At 31.7% G+C, this 23,780-nt stretch overlaps 2 protein-coding genes across 3 annotated transcripts; both read right to left on the minus strand.

Moving 5' to 3' along the window:
* Positions 1-70: 70 nt before the first annotated feature.
* Positions 71-4,303, minus strand: LOC7454388 (G-type lectin S-receptor-like serine/threonine-protein kinase At4g27290). The gene is made up of 7 exons (XM_024581252.2): positions 2,867-4,303; positions 2,264-2,401; positions 1,910-2,067; positions 1,559-1,766; positions 933-1,170; positions 700-850; positions 71-627 (listed from the first exon to the last, which is right to left on the minus strand). The coding sequence occupies exons 1-7, from the start codon at positions 4,134-4,136 to the stop codon at positions 325-327; spliced, it is 2,466 nt and encodes an 821-aa protein (XP_024437020.1). The 5' UTR covers positions 4,137-4,303; the 3' UTR covers positions 71-324.
* Positions 4,304-11,564: 7,261 nt separating this feature from the next.
* On the minus strand, positions 11,565-22,723 carry LOC7454389 (G-type lectin S-receptor-like serine/threonine-protein kinase At4g27290). Of its 2 annotated transcripts, XM_024581251.2 has the most exons (8): positions 22,054-22,723; positions 21,337-21,822; positions 18,153-18,317; positions 17,741-17,895; positions 12,933-13,143; positions 12,597-12,834; positions 12,330-12,480; positions 11,565-12,233 (listed from the first exon to the last, which is right to left on the minus strand). In XM_024581251.2, exons 1-8 carry the CDS (start codon positions 22,703-22,705, stop codon positions 11,928-11,930), a joined length of 2,364 nt encoding a protein of 787 aa, XP_024437019.2. In that variant the 5' UTR covers positions 22,706-22,723; the 3' UTR covers positions 11,565-11,927. The 2 variants fall into 2 exon arrangements, with proteins under 2 accessions (XP_024437019.2, XP_024437016.2); XM_024581248.2 differs by having other exon boundaries at positions 21,337-22,723.
* Positions 22,724-23,780: the final 1,057 nt, after the last annotated feature.

Below are 23,780 nucleotides of genomic sequence, written 5' to 3' on the forward strand. Positions count from 1 at the left end.
AAGCAATGGAATTCACGTTGGATTTGCCTGAATTGAAACTGAAGAATACAAACAATGGGAGATATTCCTATTGCTGTAAACATGAATTCTGTTTTTCTTTTTCCTTTTATATTCAGTAGATCATAAGCTTACATATCAAACGAAAGCCTGGACAATTATCATAAAGGGGGGCAAAAAGCACATGCCTGTACAAATGATTGTATAACTTTATACTTCCGAATGGTGAAAAGATTACCAAAAGAAAAGAAAAGAAAGAAACTATTTTATATGAACAGTTCAGTCCCAGGTATGATGAACCAAAAAACTATCAGTACAAAAAGTCAACTATCTTGCTTCTAGTTGTGTCATGGTGATTTCATTAGCTGAAATCTTGCTCTGAATTGATGAAGAACTTGCTTTACCACTATCCTTGGTGTTAAAAAAACCAGGTTCTTTCGGCTGAGGCAATTCACTCTCACTGCCCAACATCATAACCACTGATGACATGCTTGGTCTGTCTCTTGGACTCCGTTGCACGCATAATAGACCTATTTGTATCGAACGCAGCGCTTCATATAAATTGCATGATTCTACAATTGATTCTGCAATGAGTTCTGAGGACCTGCCTTCTGTAAATAGTCTCCATGCCTGGCATTAAACATTTATTAACAGGCAGCTTGGTATGCACAGATATTAAAATGTTTCTGCAGTGAAACTTACATATCCAAGAAGGTCCAGCTTGTAGTCTGGATGACAAAATCCTTTATTTCTCTTTCCACTCACTATCTCTAGCACCATCACACCAAAGCTAAACACATCTGATTTCACAGAGTAGAGCCCATCAATTGCATACTCTGGTGATATGTAGCCACTGCAGGAGGTTATTCAATGTTAGAAGATGCTAAATCAAACTTCAGGGACGGGAAACAACTGGCAAATAGTAGAGCACTTACTATGTTCCCACCACCTTATTTGTATTGGCTTCAGTTTCACTTCCTCCGACACTTCTAGCCAGGCCAAAGTCTGAAATTTTTGGATTCATTTCGTCATCTAATAAAATGTTGCTGGCTTTCAAATCTCTGTGAATTATTCTTAGTCTCGAGTCTTGGTGAAGGTAAAGGAGTCCCCGGGCAATCCCATTGATAATGTGGAAGCGTTTAGGCCAGTCTAGTACCTTGTTCCTTGTTTTATCTGCCAATATTTTTGTTCATTAGGTGATTCTTATTAGGCTAGTAAATGCATGGAAAGGAGGAACGAGAAAAACAAAACTAATATTTAGATGTATTTTCAATAATAAAAATTTCCAAGGCAGCATGTGTGACAAGGAAAGCAGAAAAACCCCTTCCACAGCAGATCATTTTCAAATGGATTTTGGAGGAAGCTTAAGAGGTTCAGGCTGAGGTACTTATGATTTCTCCTTTATCTTGATACATATTTTAACAATTGATATTGCTACCAACACTTCTTTAACTATGGCTTCAATCAAAGCGAATTAAAGAGAGTAGGATTTGGAGTTTGCATGACAGCAAAACTAAGTAAAATACACTGGCTAAATTTTTTAGGGTTTTGAGATACAAACCAAAGATAAAGTCCAAGCTTTTGTTGGGCATGAACTCATAGATCAGCATCATTTCATCGGCTTCAATGCAGCAACCTAGAAGCTTCACTAGATTTCGGTGCTGAAGTTTCACAATGTGCTTGATTTCGTTTTTTAATTCATCGAGTCCTTGTTTTGAAGTCTTTGAAAGCCTCTTCACAGCTATTTCTTGTCCATCTTTTAGTATTCCCTGTAAATGGCCATTCCATATATGTTATAAGCATGTCTTTTTTTACTAAAACTAACACCACGCACAGAGCTATGTTGGTGCTGCCAGTAGTCTGTACCACGAAATTCAAGAAATTGTGTCCCTGTTTACTGAAGTAGTATTACCTTATAGACAGTTCCAAAACCACCTTGTCCGAGTATATTGGCCGCAGAAAAGTCATCGGTTGCACGAGACATAGTACTTATATCAAACAACGGCAGCTCTAGATCTTCCTCCTTACCTTTATTATTTTGACTTGTTTCCAGAATATCTTTCATTTTTCCTGCGAAGTATCATAACAATGACTCCAAAAGCAACAAACAGTCCTCTATATTCTGTTAATAATTCAAACGTAATGAGTTCCTTTACATATTTTTGATACACCACATATCCGTAAAATCCAAGTATAAATGTTCCCTGCTAAGCATGAAAAAGACTAGACTGAGGGAATTTAATATTTGAAGGATTGAATAACTTACTCTTTTTCTGCCGCTTCTTTCTTCGGAGAAGCAGGAACAAGGCTAGACTGAGAAACACCATCGCAACACATGGCACTAAGATTATTATAAGCGTTTGTTTTTTGTCTTTGGATTTAGCCTCCACGCCCCCATCATTGCCTAGACACAAGGCAGTTAAGAGAAGAGAAGCTGGAAGTTAGGAATCAGATAGGAAACCTCATCACTACCTTAATAGTGTGGTTGAGTAGTGTTGATGGACAAAAATCAGTAGGGAGGCAATGCAATCAATCTTCTCAGGTTTATCAGTTTTGTGACGAAAAAGTATACTGCTTTTTTAACATCTCCAACAATCTCCCCATAAGGTGGGATTTTATTAGTTGAAGCACTTTTTTTGTTGAGGCGAAACTGATCCAATTCATTATTAGTTGTGAAACAAATGTGTTCAGGTATGTCTATGGATACAGAATGAGTAAGAGGTCAATCTAGAAGAGGAAATAAACCTGCAGTTAGATAGCGTTTCAAGCTAGTCATTGAGGCAGTTAATTCATATAATATGTACTGCATTTGCAAGTTAAAAGAATCTCAGCATTAGAGAGTTGCATCTGAGGCGAGAGGATTTCATACCTAGTTCTGATCTAGCCATCCTTATGTATATTTCTTGCCCATTTTCATTGAACTGTCTCATATCAATAAGGTCACTGAACCAGAGCAAGCACCCACTCCCTCCATTATTGCTAATGTCCAAATTTGCATAAGCTGTACAAGAACAGTTCTTCAGGCACGTGCTTCTGCACTCGTCAAGACTCATGCTCCTGTTAAACCAGGATTTTCTTGTTTCAGGTAACTTGATGCCAGTGAATTTTCGAAACCCATCTCCAGAGCAATTCAATTTAGTCTTTCTATCGCAACCACTTGACCAATCCATTGTATCCCAATCTTTAGAAATTTTAGGTGTAAATCCATCCAAACAATTGCATACAGGGGAGTTGTTGATGCTACAAGTGGCATATGCACCACAAAGTGCATAACGATCGCAATTATCAGTTTGCACTGTGAGATAGAGGTCCCAAGATTGCGTTCGATCAATCCAGGTGAAGCGCTGGACAGCACCATTCTGACTTATCACCATCCTTGAAAGAAATGAGCTGTTAACAAGCTGATAGGTGTAGTATTCCTCATCATTATCATAAACAAATCTGTATGTGTATATCGTATTTAGTTTCAGTTGAGGAGTACCACTGAACCGCATACCATTCCATGGTCCAGACCTAAACCTCTCAGTTGAGTCCTCTATCACAATTAACTCAGAATATGCAGCAGGATCAAGTCTGTAAGTCCAATTACCTCTAGAAGGATCATCAGATGACTTCCATGATGATATGTACCGATCCAGACTGGTTACAGTGTTCCTTCCAAGCTTCATCTCTGGCAGGAACGTATCGCCTGGATAGTCAAAACTCTGCCACAAGGAATTTTCCAGATTACTATCACCCTCCTCTCTCACAACAAGGTTTCCTGAATCCAAAAGCTGCGCAACCGGATTTGTTGCAGGCCTTGATGAGTTGGAAGACCATAATTTTCTCCCAGTTTGATCAAGAAGGACAAGAATTCCTTGGCTAGAAATCGTCAAAACACCTGATGAATCATTGAGCGGGGTTTCCCTGTTAGCAACCCAAGCTACAGTCGTAGTAGATATTTGGTTATACCATATGCACAAGTAACGGTTGCTGGAGGCGCCAAAGCTGAAAAATCCCAATTTAAAGCTTCCACCAGCTGAAACAAGAAAATCTCCATCTTTAAATGGTTGAGTTGTATTGATGGAGTCAACTGCTGTGGATGGAGCTATAATCAGCAACAAAGAGAAGCAAAACAGAAGTGAAGGAAAGGAATCCATTGATATTCACATAGTTTTTTCCTGCACTGCAGATTGTTATTTGATCAGGATGGAAGATAACCAACGGAAAGAAAAGGGAAGAAACAAGATGTAAGCCCCTAGAAATGATCCAGTAATGGTATTCTACTGTGCAGGGGAAAATGTGATGAAAAGAGCAACCACAGGAAGCAGTAAAGTCATCGAACATGTTTATGCGGTGTAAAAATATTTTTTTTATTTTAAATTAATTTTTTAGAGGTGTTTTGATATATTATATAAAAAATAAATTGTAAAATATAAAAATAATTATTTCAACATATTTACAAAACAATATATATTTTTTAAAAAACCAATATTACAATTTCAAACGCGTGCGGAGTGCAGAAAAATGCTGACCCTGTATTCCTTCAAGACAAAAATAGTTCAAAAACGCTTACACTAACATCTTGCCATTGACATGCATGTTCTTTTGAGCTTTGACTGCCTTTGTTTATTTATTTATTTATTTATTTATTAATCTATCTCTTCGAATCTTGTTAAGAATAATGTTCATATGCAGAAATCTTTGAATTAAATCCCGGCTCCAGTACAGTCATAGAAGACTAATTTAATCAGCTTAGAGCTTGAGCTTGGTGCTTGGTGCTTGTGCTTACCAAACACGTGTACTCGGTCCGTGGGACCATCAAGATGGCTTGTATATTTGACATTTTTTGCAAGATTTTAATTGAAATTAGAGACCTTCAGATGCTGGTGATATCTAAGAGCTAGTCTTGAATGTGTCTGCCCATCATTTTCATTAATCACCTCCTCTTGAAGGTAACACAAATTGCAGAGAGAGGTCACAATCCTTTGCTGAGGGATAAGTATGGCTTTTTTTCAATGATGGTCCAAGTGGCTACCTGAATCGTGGTGGGCCTTGAAGGATTTAAATTCAGACACTTTAAGAAAATAAAAATCACACGTTTTTTTTTTAGATCCAAGTGTGGTTGAGTTTTTTTTTTTTTTAAAATACATGTATTTTAAAGATATACAACAGAAAAAAAAACTCAATCTCATTTTATTATATTATATTCTTGACTATATACTTATAGTTTGTGTTTTTTTAATGGTTTTGATATGCTGATATTAAAAATAATTTTTAAAAACTAAAAAAGATATTATCTTCATGTATTTTCAAGTGAAAAACAATTATATATTACCACACTTTTAAACATCGTCTTCACAGGAAAATGGATCATTCTTTTTGTAATATAAGATTCCAAGACTTGAATAAGATTGTTATTGATTTACCGTGATTCAAATGTAAAAATATGTGTGAAATGGAATAAATTATTATATATGCTCCAATATTTGATAATTTCAATAAGTATTTTTATCATTCAAATTATTAAAAATATTTATTATTGTTAATAAAATCATCTTACAAATAAGGTGATGAGAAAAAATAATTTATTTGTGCTCTATTTAACATTTAATAAATTGTTGTTTCCAATTCTAATAAAAAAGAATAAAAGAGAAAAGTGTTGGATACCTTCTTCCTTGCACAAACATTCATGCCTTAAATTAGGGTTAGCCGACGAGAGAAAAGGACAAATGATTGTCTGATTGTGTCGGAGCAAATATAATTTCGTAAACGACGTGCATTTAATAAGTCTTTGCTTTTATCTTGTTCGGCCGTCTAGTTTGAAAAACCAGTGGCTTTTCAACATGCAGAAAGGGTGGCTTATACAAACGACGTGTATTCTAATCTGGACGCGCTCTTTCGTTTTGGATTCTGATATCTGTATCTTTTTCAACTAAAATCAAAGTCTTAATCAAACGCGCTCTAATTATTTTTAGAGGGTCAAAACTAAAAAGAATTTCTACAGCCTAAAATCTAAGTAGATTTTAGCTCTAAAATTTAAATTTTATTGGATTTATGATGGAATATTATTAAGTTTTTTTTTTTTTTTACTTGGGGCTCTTAATTTACATCATTAAGTAATGACTCAGTTTAATAATCAGATCACTGATTAATTTTGATTGAATCGTCGGATAAATCAATTATTTATCTAATTTGATTTCAAAATATGATTTAAGTTTCAAATCAATTTATTTAAACCAACTATATGGTTGGGATGACCAACTTTATAGAAGAAGAAGAAGAAAAAAAAACTAGAACGACCTAACTTCTAACATTGACGGATGAACAATATCAGCATCTACTTCAAAGTGCACAAAATCTGTTAAGAAGCTGGTGGCCAACCCAATTTGCAATTAATAATTTGTTTTAATTTATTAATCTTTAAGTTATTTTTATATTAGTTTGTAAATCAATCCAAGATTATTTTTTACAAATGATTTTAAAAGCATATTTTTCATTTCAACTTAATATATTTATAGAATAAATTTGAAAAGTAAAAAAAAAACAAAAAAACAAAACAACCATTCAACTTAATTATTCCTTGAGTTGATAAATTGTTATTATACTAATAATTTTGCTCCCTATATGAGGAAGAAATATGCGTTTTCAGTCAAGAAAAAAAAATAAAAAACAAGAAGAAGAAGCAAGTCTTTTCGCCGGCCCATTTGTTCTTAGGGTTAATAATTTGACATTATATTCTTCTGCCACCAATAAAGACGTGGGTTTTTCACTATGCAAGGATTCTCTCTTGGATTATTTAGAATGGATTATACAAAATTTTATGTTTATTTAATTTGATATTCAAACTTTTTTTCCACCAATTTAATCCTAATTGAAAACCAATTGATTTTTTTTTTTTTGAAAATGTGGGATTGAAATAAGAGGGGCAAAAATAAAAAAGAAGTCAAACATTGGTTTTTAAACTTTAAAAACCACGCAAAATATACAATTTTGGTACCACAAATTTTTTTCCAATTCAATTTTGATACAAAAGTTTATTTTTGTTATTTTTTAGTTCCTGGTTGAGAGAGGAGAGAGGGAGGTCTATGGATTTTGACAATAGAGAGAGAAAAGTGTCGTTAACACCGATTTAGGCAACCAAAACGGATTATATTTATGTCAAATGGTTCTATTTGTTGAGAAGAATTTATATTAAGTGTTTTTGTATCTTTAAAATTCGTAAAAAAACAAATCTAAATTCAGGTTGATTTCGGTTTTTTGAGTAGTTTTTTGATGTTATGGATAGATTTATCATGATGCCTACGATGTTTTATAGGTGCTTTGGGTAAAAAATTTGTTGAAAACGAGTTGTTGGGTAAAAAAACTTAAGTCCTGATTTTTCAGTCACCACAATAGTTGGAATCTAGGCAAGTCAAATGACACAATGTCTAATTTTTTTTCAAAAAAATTTGAGGCAGACAACATGTCGTCCGTCCCAATTGCAAAAAAAAAAAAATTTAAGGGCCCAATTACACAAGCCCTGACAAAATGGGCTACGTGGGCAAGCCAGACCCAATAAAGCCTTGCCTTTGCTTTTTTTTCTTTTTTCTAATTCTTTTTTTTATTATTAATGATTCATTTTTTATGGTTTTATAATTAATTAGTACCCATTCTCTCTTTCATTTTGTTTTGACAACTTCTTTTAAAGGATGATTATTTTTTTAGTTATGCATTTAAATTTGAAGAATTTTTTTTATTCATTTATAATTTTTTTTTATCTTTTGTATGGATGAACTTTATTTTGTAAAATAAATTTTTTTTATTTTCAGATAATAATTCTAATATGTGCAGTCTTGCATGATATTTTTTCCGCTTTTATTTTATTCGATCAATTTAATTTATTTCTCTATTTCTATTATCGTTTACTTAAATAGAAAAATTTGTTTTAATAAACAAATTTAGCAAACACAATCGGGTAAATATTTTATGTTTTGATATGAAATATCTTAATATATATATCAGTCTCTTGATTTTTCAAGTTTTATTTTAAGCGTTGTTAATGATTTTTTATTTATTTATTCGCATATATAGTTCTCGACTTATTTAATTACATCTATACATAAAATCTTTTATTTGAACTTAAATTTTTTAAACTATAAAAATACATTAAAAACATCTATATATAAATTTTTTTATAAAAATTAAAATATTTAACTCACAGCTCAACACAAATTACATGAACAGTTCTATGTCAGTATAATGTCATTCGGCTCCCATTGCTTTTTGAAGAAAATCTAGTGCGGTAGTATTTTCCGTAAATTCATGATTAAAATGTCACCACTAGAGTGATTTTCATTTTTCTCCTATATATATATATATATATTTTTTTTTTTTAGAAGTGCTGTTGACTTTACAATGGAAATAAAAGAAAAATATTTGATAATTTCTTCAAAATTCATGTTATCAGACATATTTAGCAAATCAGGAAAAAAAAGGGCATATTTTCAAGCTCACCATCAAAATCCGCATTTGGAAATTAATGGGATTTTCCTTCAGAATGTTTCGAGGAAAAATCAAGTGTTAAAGAGAGAGAAAATATATAGAAAAAATCAAGTACTCAAGAAAGAATTAAAAAATTGGGTAAACTACAAGTGCAATAATCACATAAAAAAAGTCATAATTGCCGCTGCATTGGCTACAAATTAATGTGTGAATAGACGTGTAAAATGACTAATGAGCATAGGCTGGACTAGGCTGGCATGATCCATCACTAGGCTGGCTGGCATGATCCATCACTAGGCTGGCTGGCTGGCATACCAATTGAACCATGCCCAGGAGTCGCATAGCCCAGATATTTGGCTTTAATAAACAGCTGAATTCTTAAACCGTAATAGATTGTTTGGGAGTGAAGTGAAGATTGTTTTTTTTTAACACAACTTATTTAAAAATATATTAAAAGAATTTTTTTAAAAAAAAAATTATTTTTAATATCAATACATCAAAATAATTAAAATATTAATTTAAAAAAAATAAAAAAAATAAAAAATTTTCAATTTTTTTAAAAACATTTTTATATGCAAAAACAAATTTTCAAGTTTTTCTTCATGTTTGAAGTCCAATCTACCAAATATAATTATTTCAAATTAATATTTTTAATATAGAACAATTATCAAAACTTATTCTTTTACATATATACCTCTCAAAACTGATGAAAATATTCCAAAATAAAAAACTCAAATTCATTCTAATTTATTACAAAGTAGATCGGGTTTGTTTTATTTTTTTTATTGGTTGTTTTATTTTTATTTTTTTAAAAGTGATTTTATAATATTTCAGGGTTCCAAATAATTTCTCAAGATTTATAAGATATTTTAGAATTATTTTTAAATAAAAATAAATTAAAAAATAATTTTTAAGGTATAAAAATCTTGACTTCAATTTTCTAGTCAGAGCAGATAACAAGCAAGGGAGAGGTCATTTATCGCTATAGAGAACCTGTTATAGTGTTATATATTAAAAAAAAAAAAAAACAGGAATAAACAATGCATCATCCACCTCTTTAAAGAAAGTAAAAAAAAAACATAGCCTGACATACTTAAGCTTTTTTATGCCTGGCCACAGGCATAGGCCAAGCATGGCTAGGGATATGAGCCTCACCTGGCACCTCTCTCTCTCTCTCTCTTTTTCTTTTTATTCTTTGTGTTTTCCTAATTGATTAATATCCTCCTTCTTAATTTTTAAATTATTTTGCTTAATTTTTTTAAATAATGATTATTTTTTTAAATATTTTCTTAGTTCTATAATATTTTGAAAAAATTATTATAATTTGTTTATATAAATGATTTGTATTTTAACAGAAAACTTGTAAAAATAAAAAATATTTGTTATTAACATTGAAAATTAACCTCGGACATAAAATAAATAAAAATATATAAAATAAAATAGACAGGCCAGTGTAAAACATTTACACTTTTTTTTACTAGAAATATGAACTTCTTGTGTTATTATTTAATTAGCATTAATACCTCTTTTTTAATTTATCATTTTATTTATTTTTTAAATTTATTTTATTAAGCATAAACATCATCCTTTTATTTTCTAATTAAAAAAAGCTCATGATATCCAAAAACACATCCATAATATAAATGCTTTGTTCTCTTGCATTGAAAATAAACTTAAAATCTTACTAGTAGCATGAATATGAAAATTAACTTAAAATCTTACCAGTAGCATGAATATAAGAATAGTTGAAAAATAAAAAAACTATATAAGAATAGGTTTAGCTAATTACCAAGTAATAAAGAATTAAGTTGCACCGAAATCAAAATTTCATTTATATTGGCACACGCTATACGGCGGTTTAAATTAATTTTTTTAACTTAAAAAAATATTCATATATTGTTAACATGTTTTCTAATAGAAAACAATTGTGAGGGGTTGTCTTGATATGATTCAGTTAACTTAGCAGGTTCAAAGATAACTTGAATGACTAATAAAAACTTAGTATGACTAAAAAAATCAAGATGATATTTTTTTATAAATATTAAGATGACAACATATTGGATTGATCTGATTTAACCTGGACTATATAACTAGTCAAATAACAGCTCGAGTCATGACATCATGACAACCCTATAGAAAAAAAAATTGAAACAAATAATGAAACTTAATATCTAATTAACCCAATGTTGAATGGTGAAATTGAGAAAAATCAAATTAAAAAGAGGAAAAAAAAATAACTTGTGTCAACCTGAGTTACTCTACCAAACTCATGACTCAGATCATTAGACTAAGTTAACCTTATAAAAAGTAAATAAAAAAAAATCATGAACTTCAAATTCTCAATCATTTCAATATTAAAGAATAAAATCGAAAACATAGTAAATTATAAAAGCATATTTGACTCAAAATAAATATTTAAGATGATATTTTATTTAATAAACATTGAGACAACAACATATTTGATCAATTCGGGTTAACATAGGGTAACCTACCAATCTTCGACCAAGTTATGGGATCATGACAACTCCATATAAAAAAATAAAAACAAATTACAAAAACAAATTTTCAATAAACCCACTATTGAAGGATTAAACTGAAAAAGAAAATCAATTAAAAAAATAACCCAAAAAATAACCCGAGTAAACTGGGTTTAACCTGCCAAACCTGCGACTTACGTCATGAAATTAGAATAATCCAATAGAAAACAAATCATAAAATTAGATTTTCAATTAACCCAGTTTTGAAATATAAAATTGAAAAAAAAACGTCGATTAAAAAAATAGCACAAAAAATAATTCACCAAACTTGTGACCCGAGTCATGAGACGAGAATAACTTTATAGAAAACAAATCAAAATAAATCACAAAACTTAATTCTCAATCAATCCAATGTTGAATGATGAAACTAGAAGGAAAAAATATTAGAGTTAACCTGTCAAACCTACAGTTTAGATTATAAGTTTAGGATAATCTCGTAAAAAGTAAATTGAAAATACTTATAAAGCTTAATCCTAATAAAACAAATATTAAAAAATTAAATTAAAATTGAAAAGAAAAATATAGGTTAAAAAAAACCAAAGAAAAAAAAATTTAAAATAAATAGAATTATACGAGAAAAGGAACAATAAAATCCTCTCATCCTTTAATATTTTTTTTTTTTTTGTTAATGAACAATGTTTTTCCCTCTGGAATTAGATTTTGTTAATAATAATATATAATACACGCAACGGAACACCTTTGATGACAATTACACTCTTGTTAAAAAAAAAAAAAAAACAAACCCTACGTTCTCGATCATATTTTTACAATCAAATGTAATTTATCCTTTCTCTTTGAATTCCTCAAAACTTTATCCTTGAAACGTGAAAGGATAGAAATACATTTTACTGCCGAAAGCCAACCATGGCGTTCCCACCCCCAAAAGATTCAAAGCTCTTCAGAATGTCTAAACTTGACATGAATTTCCTCTTATCTAGCATCAATTAATGTGACAGTAACTTCATTGACAGAGCAAGATTCTTGCTTGCTTGATGAAGAACTTGCATCAATCAACTTTCTTTCTGTGTAAAAACCAGGCTCGTTTGGTTGAGCCAGTGTCCCCTCACCACCCAGCATTAGTACCACTGTTGACATACTTGGCCTATCTCCTGGGGAATGTTGAACACATAATAGACCAATATGGATTGACCTCGTCACTTCATTTTGATTACAGGTTTCCACTATTAAATCATCGACCAGCTCCAAAGCTCTTCCCTCTTTGAACAGTTTCCATGCCTGGAAATTTTAAGACACATTTTGTTAATACACTTGTTTTAACATAGCCAATAAAAGAGATTAGGGGAGAAAAAAAAGAGATCACTTAGCCCTTACATGACCAAGAAGGTTGAGTTGATGTCCTGGATGATGAAATCCCCTATTTCTTTTCCCACTTACAATCTCTAACACCAAGACACCAAAGCTAAACACATCGGATTTTATCGAGAATAGACCGTCAATCGCATACTCCGGCGACATATAACCACTGCACAATATCAGCAAATTGATCAATGAATTTCAAGCAATATATGAAGGTAATTCTAAACATTTTATTTTCTTCTCGAAATAAAGAAATGAAGAAAAAGAATATCAATTTCTTACTATGTTCCTACTACTCTTTTTGTATTTGCTTCGGTTTCATTCCCTCCGAAACTTCTAGCCATGCCAAAGTCTGAGATTTTAGGATTCATCTCTTCATCTAGCAAAATGTTGCTCGGTTTAAGGTCTCGATGAATGATTCTTAGTCTGGAGTCTTGATGAAGATAAAGTAGTCCTCTTGATATGCCATTGATGATTTGAAACCTCTGAGTCCAATCCAGGGACTTGCTTTGCTTTTTATCTGTCCATTGCATATATATATATATGCTCATTTAATCCAATATATAATCCATATAATTAATCACCTAATAAAAGTTTATCAATTTAACAGGTTCTTACCATTTATGTAGAAGTCCAGGCTTTTCTTGGGCATGTATTCATATATCAAAATCTTCTCATCTAGTTGAACGCAATATCCTAGCAGCTTTACAAGGTTTCGGTGCTGAAGTTGCGCGATGCATTTAACTTCATTCATGAACTCATCAAGCCCTTGTCTGGATTCCTTGGAAAGCCTCTTCACAGCTACTTCTTGGCCATCTTTAAACACACCCTGCCAAATATAAAAATATATAAATAAGTTATTAAAATGATTTTTTATGCTAATACGTCATAACGTTGAATGTGGACCTCAATTGCAGGTTAGTTCAGTGTTCATGTCATGTGACAAACACCTGCATATTAGTTTTAAATATCCCTCATACCTTAGTTTATGAGAGCAGCTACTTCCGTTCATAAAGAAAATAACATAATATACATCAGTTTCAACAACTTTAATTAATATTCAGTCTTAATAGAACATGGATAAGGAACATTTATGAATAATGATGTAATATAATAAAAATCTTATAATTATAACAACTTTGTAATGTTCTATGTAAAACATTTTTATTCCACATATTATCTTTACTTTAGATGCATTAATCAAATATTAGATTTATTTATAAAATATAATTGAATATTAAAGATAAGAAAGCTTTTATTAATAATAAATATGCTTTACATTAATAAAATCAGTGTTACGTGTAACCAACTGATTGACTATAAATCATATTCACTAACAATAAGTTGTTATATATGTAGAGGAGTTGAAATATACAATTAGAGATAAAATTGGGCTTCAGATGTTGTTAAATGTTACAAATGCATAAAATATGGGTCTAATGATAAAGATGTTGATATAGGAGAGAACTAATACGAGATTTGAATATCAAATGAGGGTTCTTACCATTGAGCATTGATTTACACCTTCTAAGAAAGGTAAGTTATCACAGACAATAAACAACCAATCCAATCAAGCTAATGCAAGCTCCGACTATGATAAAAATAGGCCATAAGCAATTCCTGACAGGGATAACTAGAAGAGAGATTATCCATATGCCAAGTCACCTCCCATAAAGTGTTAAAGATGCAATTAGGAAGGCCATAGATCCAATGTTTATCCTCAAAAGAGGCTTATGAACATGGTTGAATGCGAGGATAAAACATGTAGACAAGGTACAAAATTATATTCGGAGGAGTGTTATAAACCTAATGAGGAAGGTGAATATGAGGATGATGATGGTCCAGCTTATATGGTGAGATGTTTGTTGTTGGCACCAGAAATTAATAATGAGACAAAGCAACATAAGCTTTTTTATACTAGATGCACGATAAAACCAATATATTTTTAACCTTATAATTGATAACAATAGTTGAGAGAATGTTATTAGTAAGGAAATAACTATTGAATTGAGTTTGTAAATTGAGAAACATCCTGAGCCTTACATTATAGGTTCGATTAAAGAGGTACCAAACATAACAGTAATTGAAAGATGTAAAGTTTTTTTTTTTTTTCCATAGGCAAGTATACTAATGAAGTTTATGGTGAAGTAGTTAATAGAAACGCTTGTAACTTGTTGTTTGCTAGGCCATGACAATATGATATGAATATATGGCATAGAAGATGGGAAAACATCTAAAGGTTTGTAAAAGATGGGATCGATTTTACTTTGATGCCTCGGGGAATTCTTAACCAAAAGCCTAAAAGGCTAGAGGAAAGGCATTCTTTATTACTATTACATAGTCTTTGTAAGAAATTAAAACAGATTTGAAGAAGATAAATGAAGTAAATGCTTTAATTGTGAAGTTCTTCTTATTGTTTGAAGAAGTTGACAAGGTTGTAAAGGTCCCTAAAGTTGTTAAGTTTTTATTACAGAAGTTTCAGGAAGTTATTTCATATGAGCTATTAGATGAGTTACCTTTTACATATGATATCTAACACTTGATTGATTTGATAACATGGTTAGTCTTTTAAATTTGCCTCAATATATGATGAGCCCAAAAAAGAGGAAGATCTTGATGAAGAAAATATAAAAAAATATTGAAGAAATGGTTGATTCAAGAGAGCTTAAGTCCATTTGTTATCCCTACTTTACTGACACTAAAGAATAATGGTGGTTGGTATATATGTATTGATAGTCGCGTTATCAACAAAATCACTATGAGATACAAGTTTTTAATTCCACGATTGAATGATATACTAGATCAGTTGTATGGTGCAACAAGTTTTTGAAAGATTTACTTAAGGAGTATGTACCATCAGATTTAGATTTAACTAGATGATGAGTGGTAAATGACTTTCAAGACAAAGAATGGGTTGTATGAGTGGTTAGTCATATCATTCAGGTTAATAAATGCACCAAACACATTCATAATACTGATGAATCAGGTTTTGCAACCTTTCATAAATAAATTTATTATGGCTTATTTTGATGATATCCTTATGTCTAGTCACAATGAAATAAATCATATTAAGCACTTAAGAAGTGTCCTATAGGTGTTGCTGAAAAACAATTTGTATATGAGTTTGAAGAAGTGTAGCTTTATGACTAGTAAGTTGTTATTCTTGGGTTTTATAGTATGAGGTGATGGAGTTGAAGTTGATTAAGAGAAAGTGGGAGAAATTCATGATTAGCCTAAACCCAAGACAATCAATGATGTGCAAAGTTTTCATGGATTAGTTATTTTCTATATGAGATTTATTCAAAATTTTAGTAGCATTATAGTGTTGATCACCAAATGTTTGAAGAAGGGGATTTTTAAGTGGTATGAGGAAAAAAAACAAAATTTTACCTTAATAAAGGAGAACCCTCATTTGAATAATGATAGTAGGTTGAAAGTGATGCTTATGAAGTGGTATTAAAGGAGTTCTTTCCCAAAAGAAACATTCTATAGCCTTTTTTCAGTGAGAAGTTGAATGAAACTCATTTAAAGTGGACTTCCTATGATAAAAACTCTATAATGTTGTAAAGGATTTAAAGATTTAGGAGCATTAATTGATTAATAAATATTTTATCTAATATTCAGATCATCAAGCTCTTAAGTCTTTAAATAGTCAAAATAAAATCAATACAAATATGATGACTAAACAAATTACATTCCTTTAAAGTTTAGTTTCATTCTAAAGCATAGAGTTAGAGTTCAGAACGAAGTGGTTGATGTATTCAGTAGGCGAGTTGCACTTTTTATAGAGATACTTAGGTTTTGAGTGTTCGAAGGAGTTGTATGTTGAAGATGCTCATTTTCAGGAGATATAGAAAAAAAATGTTATCATGGTCAAGTTAATGGAGATTTCCATATACATAATGGTTATTTGATGAAAGGTATGAAAGGTAATTGATTGTGTGTTCCTCACACATCCTTACTTGAAAAACTAACTCAAGACTTGCATAGTAGCAGATTATAGGGTCATGAGGAAACAGACAAAACAATGTCAACTTTGGAGGATAAGTATTATTGGCCTCAACTCAAACATGATGCAAATGGATTTGTTCAACATTGTTTTACGTTTCAAACAACTAAAGGGAAATCCCAAAACATTGGTTTATACATGCCTCTACCTATACCTGAACATATATAAGAAGATATTTTCTTGGATTTTGTGCTAGGTCTTCCACGAGCCCAACATGGTATTGATTTTGCTTTTGTTATTGTAGATAAATATTTAAAAAAATGGTCCATTTTATACATTACAAGAAGACTATGAATGCTATTAGTGTGACTAGGATATTTTTCAAAGAGATAGTGAGGTTACATGATGTTCCAAACTCCATCACGTGTGATATAGATAATAGGTTCTTTAGTTATTTTTGGCTAACCTTGTGGAAGATGTTTAATTCCTCTTTGAAGTTTAGTAGTACTGCTTATCTACAAACTGATGGCCAAACAAAGTCTCTCAACAAAATTGTAGGCAATCTAATTCGTTGCATTTATAGAGACAAGCCTAAACAGTGGGGTGCTGCCTTGGTTTAGGCAAAATTTTCTTACAAGAGTTTAAAGCATAGTGTTATTGGCAAAGCACCATTTGAGATTGTGTACATGTAGCCTTCAAATCATGTACTCAATCTAGATTCAGTGCCTAAAGCTGATGGGATTAGCAAGTCATCGAAGAATTTGGTTGAACAAGTGAAAGTTATGCATTAAAAGGTTAGAAGAAAACTTTAAGAAACAACTGTAAAAAATAAACACGCAAGAGACAAGCATATGCAAGTTAAATCATTTCAAGGAGACATGAGAATGATTTCCTACACAAGGAGAGGATCCTAGTAGGCACCTATAATAACTAGAAGATGAAGAAGTATGGTACGTACAAGGTGCTGAAGAAAATCAGTGATAATGCTTATGTTATTGATCTTCAAAATAGTATGAGCATATCCAGGACCTTCAATATTGCTAAGCATTACAAGTACTTTCCAAATACTGAAGTTAACTCGAGGATGAGTTTTTCTTAAGTGGGGGAGATTGTTGTAGTAATTATCATAGGAATTTATGGACCAAATTGTCAAGGCCAAACCTGATGATAAGTCCGCAAAGAAACACGGAAGCATATGATATGAAGCCTTTTCTACGTAGCTTGAGAATTTTAATTTAATTATTATTCTATTAGTTATGAAAGTTTTAATTAGGAATTCTTTTCTATAAAAGGATTAAAACTATTATAAATAGGAGATGTCTAGTTTATTTTTAGAGAATCCAGACAATTATTCAGATTCAATAAAAATACCAGATAATTTTCTCTAGATTTCTCTACAATTAAATTTGTAATCTTAGGGTTTGAGAACCGTAGTTTTATCTTCGTTATGTGTTGTGTCAAAAGCTCAATGTGTTACCTTATAAACCGGTCCAAATCCACCCTCCCCAAGCAGATTGCTGAATGAGAAGCCATTGGTAGCAATAGCTAATGTATTCAAGTCATAGTGTGGTAGATCAAGATCCTCCTCCTGGTAAGGTATTGTGAAGTTATCTTCTGGAATCTGCTCCTTCCCTGTGAAATGGTAAAGAGGGTATAAACAAAACAATGTAGTTGCAATCTTCTTTCTAATCCTACAAGTTATAACCCCATGCATCTCATTCATGACTACAAAATACTACAGAGGGTCAAATATGAACTGAAACAAGCCTTCTTCTCATAGTTACTTGCATTTTCAGTATCACGAGTTTCCATATTTAATCATGGTCCAAAATAAACATTCCCACAGAAAACAAAATCAGAGAATTGATTTAAGGGTAAATGTTACTTACTTGACCTACCATGACTGCTAGTATATTTGTTTTGCTCCATCTTTTTCTTCCGTATGAGCAAACATATGCCCAGGCATACGACGAGCAATGGTGCCAATACTGAGCCCAATATAACAGCAACTTTGTTATTCCATTTGGAGCCCCCTTGACCTTGATTTGCAGCAGCTACAAGAAAAATAGCCATTACTCAGTAATTAATTTGGAGAAATACTTCCACCTGAAGGCAGACAGTGACACTTGAACATATTTTTAATTTCATTGTCAAGATGACATTTGAACACAATTGACTGTGCATATGGATGGTTGACTCTTGCTTTTTGCACGGTGTGTTGGCACTTAAAAGTTGGCACGTGTGAGTATGAAAGCAAATAGGAGAGACTAAATAGATGACCCACGCTTGGGTTGGGCCGATTTTTTTCTGCAGTGTAAAAAAATGATGCCCAAGTGCTATTATTGGATTTTAAAGAACGAAAAAAATCAACGACTCGACATCATAAAAAAAGAGCTAAAAAAATAATGATTGTCAATCCCCTAGAATAAAAATGTAAAAGGATGAAATCGAGAAAAAAAAATCAATGAAAAAAAAGTATTAAAATACAAAACGCCAACAAAACCAAGTAAGGTTGTCAAAACCCGCGAGCAGAACCAAGCGGACAATCATTATTTGATAGGTTGCTCGCGCAACGTTGCAGACCTATCATTTTTTTATCGCATAAAAGATATCGAGACGATGCGTAATTTTTTTTTTTAATAAGAATAAAATTCAAGATTATGATCATTGACTCAAGATCCAAAAATTATCGAGACGACGCGTATTTTTTTTAATAAGAACAAAATCCAAGATTATGATCATTGACTCAAGATCCAAAAATATTAAAAAGCAATGAAAAAAATGGTTGAGCCAAACCTAGTGAACCTGTTGAGCCCATGACTCAAGACATAATACTGGGATACCTAAATAGAAAAAAAGAGGTAAATAAACAAAGAATACTATAACTAAATAGAAAAAAATAAAAATAAACAAAGAATACTAATTTTAAAAAACAAAATTCCTCAAGTATTGCCTCAAATTAAATATCAGGGATGCAATCAATAAATTTAATAAAAAACCAAAATAGGACCAATTATATTTTTCATGGAAGAAAAAATATCAAAACAATGTACACCTTGTAAACTCGGGTTAAATTCTCAAACCTGTAATCCATTAAATTCTTGACCCGGGCTCAACACCTAAAAACTTAAATGTTGGATGATAAAATCAATTAATTCAATTGAATTCAAAAACAAAATTCCTTTAGAAAATCTAAATTTAACAAAGGCAAAAAAAAAAAAGAAGCAAGGCGACCCATGTTATTTTAAAATTGACCATAAAAATCTCATAGAAAGAAAATAATAAAAAAATAACATAATGGTAAAGGATGGAAAAAAATGATTTAAAAAAAAGCAAAAAAACAACGGAAACCCATGTCCATGTTAACTTCATTAATCGAAGGCAATCTCTTAAATCTGTAAACCGTTAAATTCTACACCCGGACTAAATTAAGAAACTTAACCCGACCAACTTGTGACCCAAGATATAAGGTGGGGATAACATCACAAAAAAAAAGATGAACAAATCACAAAGCTCATAGCCTAATAATTCAATGTCAAATGATAAAAAAAAATCTAAAAATAATTTAAAAAATTACCGAACTCAAATGAGGTAAATCATTGAAACTGGTGAACCGGGTCATGAGAATAGGACAACCTTATAAAAGGTAGAAATAATCACAAATCAAAATCCTGAATTATAAAAAATTAAAAAAAAATAAACAATGACGATCAAATCTTACACAAAAAAATAATTGAAAGAAACTAATTAGAGACTAAATTGAAAACAAAATAAATGAAAAAAAGGATAGAAAAAGAGTAATGAAAAAAATGAGGACCAAAATTTGAAAAAAATGAATTAATATTCTAAAGGACAAAATAAAAAAAAATAAAAAATGAAAAGAATGAAAAAACAACAAGCAAAAGAATGAGGAGCGGATTGTAAACAAAAAAACAAATTAAATTAAATGCAGAGAGGGATGAAATTGAAAAAAAACTTCAAGAAGCATTAAAATCAAAGCAAATAGAAATCAAAAGAGTAAGGATTAAACCTAAAACAAATATAAAATGGAGGACAAAACAAAATTTTTCAAAGCCTGACACAAAAATCAAGATCCAGGAGAGAGAAATGAAGAGCAAGAGAAAAAACCTCTTTGCCATCGAATCGCCACTCACCTTGGAGAACATCTTTGCGCAATAGATGAGATAACAATTAAATTTTTTTTTGCCACCGTAATTGGCCACACGTGCCTCTGAAATAGCACGGAGGACTCTGATGCGTGCGTGGCAGGCATCGTTATATTTTATCGATTCATTAATATTTTAATAAGGAAAATTACAAAAAGAGACCCAAAGGCATGCCATTAAAAAAAAAGCCACGGTGCAAAGACTACAACGCCTTCACAAGCTACTCTTTAAATTTGGAAAGTCAAAGGTCAACAACGTAATTTATTGTACAAAAATAATGCAAAGACAAATAAACCCTTCCCTGCAATATCATTTTTTCTGAGCACCCAGGGATATAAGCGTTATTTCACTATGCAAATTAAAAGAAAAGGACGAAAGAAACCCTTAGCAGAAGATCATTTTTTATCAAATTTCAAGGGCAAAAGAGTATTTTTATCGTGTATTATAAATGTGAATGACATCTTTGCCCCTGATAAATTCTCAAATGACATTTGGATCCCATAAAAATATAATTTTACCCCTAATACCAAGACAATTGTTAAGAGCAAAACTATAATTACACTGCTTGAATTTACAATAAATCTCCTGACATGCTATTGTGAATCATTGAGGCCATTTAGTCTTTTTTGTAATGTGAACAGAGATTAACAAGTCGATGCCAAAATCTCAACTTCGACGAAGTTAAAAATAGATGTTTCTTTTTCTCCTTTCTAGAAAACAACATATCCATATTGGGTTCAAATTCAATCCTCTAACTGTTCAAGTTAGGCGGCTGGTTCTTTTTGTTATTTTTTAAAAAGAAAAAAAATTCTTGAACAAGATAAAACTGAAAATTCCAGAATCTTTCTTCAAAATATTTATGCAGAGCAATATGTTCTTGGATACCAAGCCAAAAATGTGTACTTACCTGCTTCAGAGGAAGCCATCCTAATGTAAAGATCCTGCCCATCATCTGTATACTGTCTGATATCAATCAGGTGTTCATCAAACCAGAGAAAGCATCCACTTTTTGCTATTACATCTGAATTGGCATAAGCCATGCAAGAACAATTCTTCAAGCATTCCGTCCTGCATTCTTCCGTGGTCATGCTTATATTAACCATCCAATTATTCGCTTGAGGCACTTTGACGTTGGAATACTTGATGAATCCATCTCCATTCTTGCAATCCAATGGCATCCTTCGAACACATCCACCAGACCAATCTGCCCTTTGCCACTGTTCTTGGTTTCCCGGCATGAATCTGTCCAAACAACTACATGCAGGAGAAGTGCCAATGTTACACCTTCCATAAGCACCACATAAATTATAATTATCGCAGTTGTCCGCGGGTGCGCTCGCGTACACAATCCAACTATTAGTTCGATCAATCCAAGTAAGCCGATTCATGATACCTTCTTCAGACAAAACCAATGTTGTAATAACAGAAATATTATACAGATCAAAAGTGAAGTATGCCTCCTTGTCATTAAAAACAAAGGTATAGTTATAAATTGGATCTGGTTTCAAATAAGGCAGACCACTAAACCCGATGCCATTCCATGGCCCTGAACGAGACTTCAAATTTGAATTATGATTGACAACCAACTCTAAACGCATGGGGTCTACCTCAAAAGTATAATCACCTGGAGAAGGATCATCTGTGCTCTTCCACGACGATATGATCACATCCAAGCCTGAAGCTATACGTCCAACTTTCATTCCTGGTAGAAATGTATTCCCCGGATGGTGGAAACTTTGCCACAAGAAGTTTTCCGGGCTTGGATCATCTAGATTTCTGACAGCAAGATTTCCTGTTTCCAAAAGCTGCGCAACAGGGTTTCGAGCTTGCCTTGATATGTTGGAAGACCAAATAACACTGCTGTTCTGATTGTAAAGCATGAGGATTCCCCTTTCATCGACCTTGAAAACTCCGGATTTATCAGTGACTGGTTTTTCTCTGTTGGCAACCCAAACAACTCTTCCTTTAGATATCCTGTTGTACCATATTCCCAAGTATCGTTTTGTGGAATTTCCAGGGCTGAAAAACCCCATTCCATAGTTTCCACCACTTGATACAATGGTCTCCCCATCAGTGATGTTTTGGTTTGCAGCTATGGTGTCTGCTGCCAAGGATTTTGTGAAAGAAGAAGAGAAACATAAGCAGAAAAGAAGGGTAAGGCCAAGGCGAAGGCTTTTCATCTCTGTTTCGAGCAGAATTTCTTTTAGTTTGAGACTAACCGGCAATGGCATTAAATGTGCAATGGAGACTTGGTCAGTAGCCAAGTCCTCCTCCATGATATTATATTATGTGACATATTGTTTTATTATGGTATTCAAATGCTTTATTTATTTATTTTTATTTGGATGATTATGACATAAGTGAGAAACTGAGATTGCTTTCCTTAATTAGAGCTCGTTTGGGAACGCGGTTGCGGCTGTGTTTCCAAAAAATTTGAATTTTTTTTTTTTGCTAAAATTTAATATGGTTTGTATGTTTTGGATTGTTTTGATGTGCTGATGTCAAAAAGGATTTTTAAAAAATGAAAAAACATCATTGGCATGTATTTTAGCACGAAAAGTTATTTGAAAAGCACCCGCAACCACACTGCCAAACATGCTCTTAGTCTTTTACTAGTACAATGGTTTCCGCTCTCACGCCAGCTAGACTAATTTTTTTAAATGTAAAAAAAAAAACATTGAGAGTGGAGGGATTTTTTTTTCTGATGTTATTAAACTCAAGGCAAATAAGTAAGTCTTCAAACTCTTTGACTTAGCTCCTTATCAAGTGTGAGTTTTCAATCAAACCATATAAGAGATAACTCGATGTGAATTAGTTGATTTAATAAGTTTAAAGGAAACTCAGATGATTGAAGAAAGCATAAATCAACTTTTAAAAAACCAAAAAGATTTTTTTAAAAAGTATTGAGACGATAACATATTAGATGACCCAGGTCACACGTAACTTGATTCATGAATTTAACTAGGTTTAATATTTTTTAAAAAAATAATTTTTACTTGATAAAAAAAAATTGTTCAAGATTGTGATAACTCTAAACAAAGCAAAAATAAAAATAAAAATCATTCACGAAGTCTATTTCCCAACCAATTAGACACTTATGGATGAAATCGGGAAAATAAGTTTTTTTAATTATTATCAACATTAAGTAAAAGACCAAATTTCCCCCGAGATGATGATTAATCCTTAGAAGTCAAGCTTTAAAAGTTAATTTTTTCTTCAAAAAAAAGCCTTAGACCCAATTTAAGTGTTGTTTTGTATTTATAGGCATTATAACGACTTAACTTTGCAAAAAATAAAAATTAAACAACAATAGTAACTTTGATCAATTAAAAAATGGTTAATCCACAATAA

Source organism: Populus trichocarpa, chromosome 11 (genome assembly GCF_000002775.5).
Source record: "Populus trichocarpa isolate Nisqually-1 chromosome 11, P.trichocarpa_v4.1, whole genome shotgun sequence".
In the NCBI taxonomy this organism is placed as follows: Eukaryota; Viridiplantae; Streptophyta; class Magnoliopsida; order Malpighiales; family Salicaceae; genus Populus; species Populus trichocarpa.

Bases quoted from the DNA above. Each gene is read 5' to 3' on its own strand.
- LOC7454388 (XM_024581252.2), bottom strand. From the start codon at position 4,136: ATGGATTCCTTTCCTTCACTTCTGTTTTGCTTCTCTTTGTTGCTGATT. The intron at 2,068-2,263 runs GTAAGTTATTCA...GATACTTCGCAG, and splicing joins AAAGAAGCGGCAGAAAAAGA to GAAAAATGAAAGATATTCTG. The intron at 851-932 runs GTAAGTGCTCTA...AACCTCCTGCAG, and splicing joins AATAAGGTGGTGGGAACATA to TGGCTACATATCACCAGAGT.
- LOC7454389 (XM_024581248.2), bottom strand. From the start codon at position 22,705: ATGGAGGAGGACTTGGCTACTGACCAAGTCTCCATTGCACATTTAATG. The intron at 17,896-18,152 runs GTAAGTAACATT...ACCATTTCACAG, and splicing joins TAGCAGTCATGGTAGGTCAA to GGAAGGAGCAGATTCCAGAA. The intron at 13,144-17,740 runs GTAACACATTGA...TATATTTGGCAG, and splicing joins GATTTGGACCGGTTTATAAG to GGTGTGTTTAAAGATGGCCA.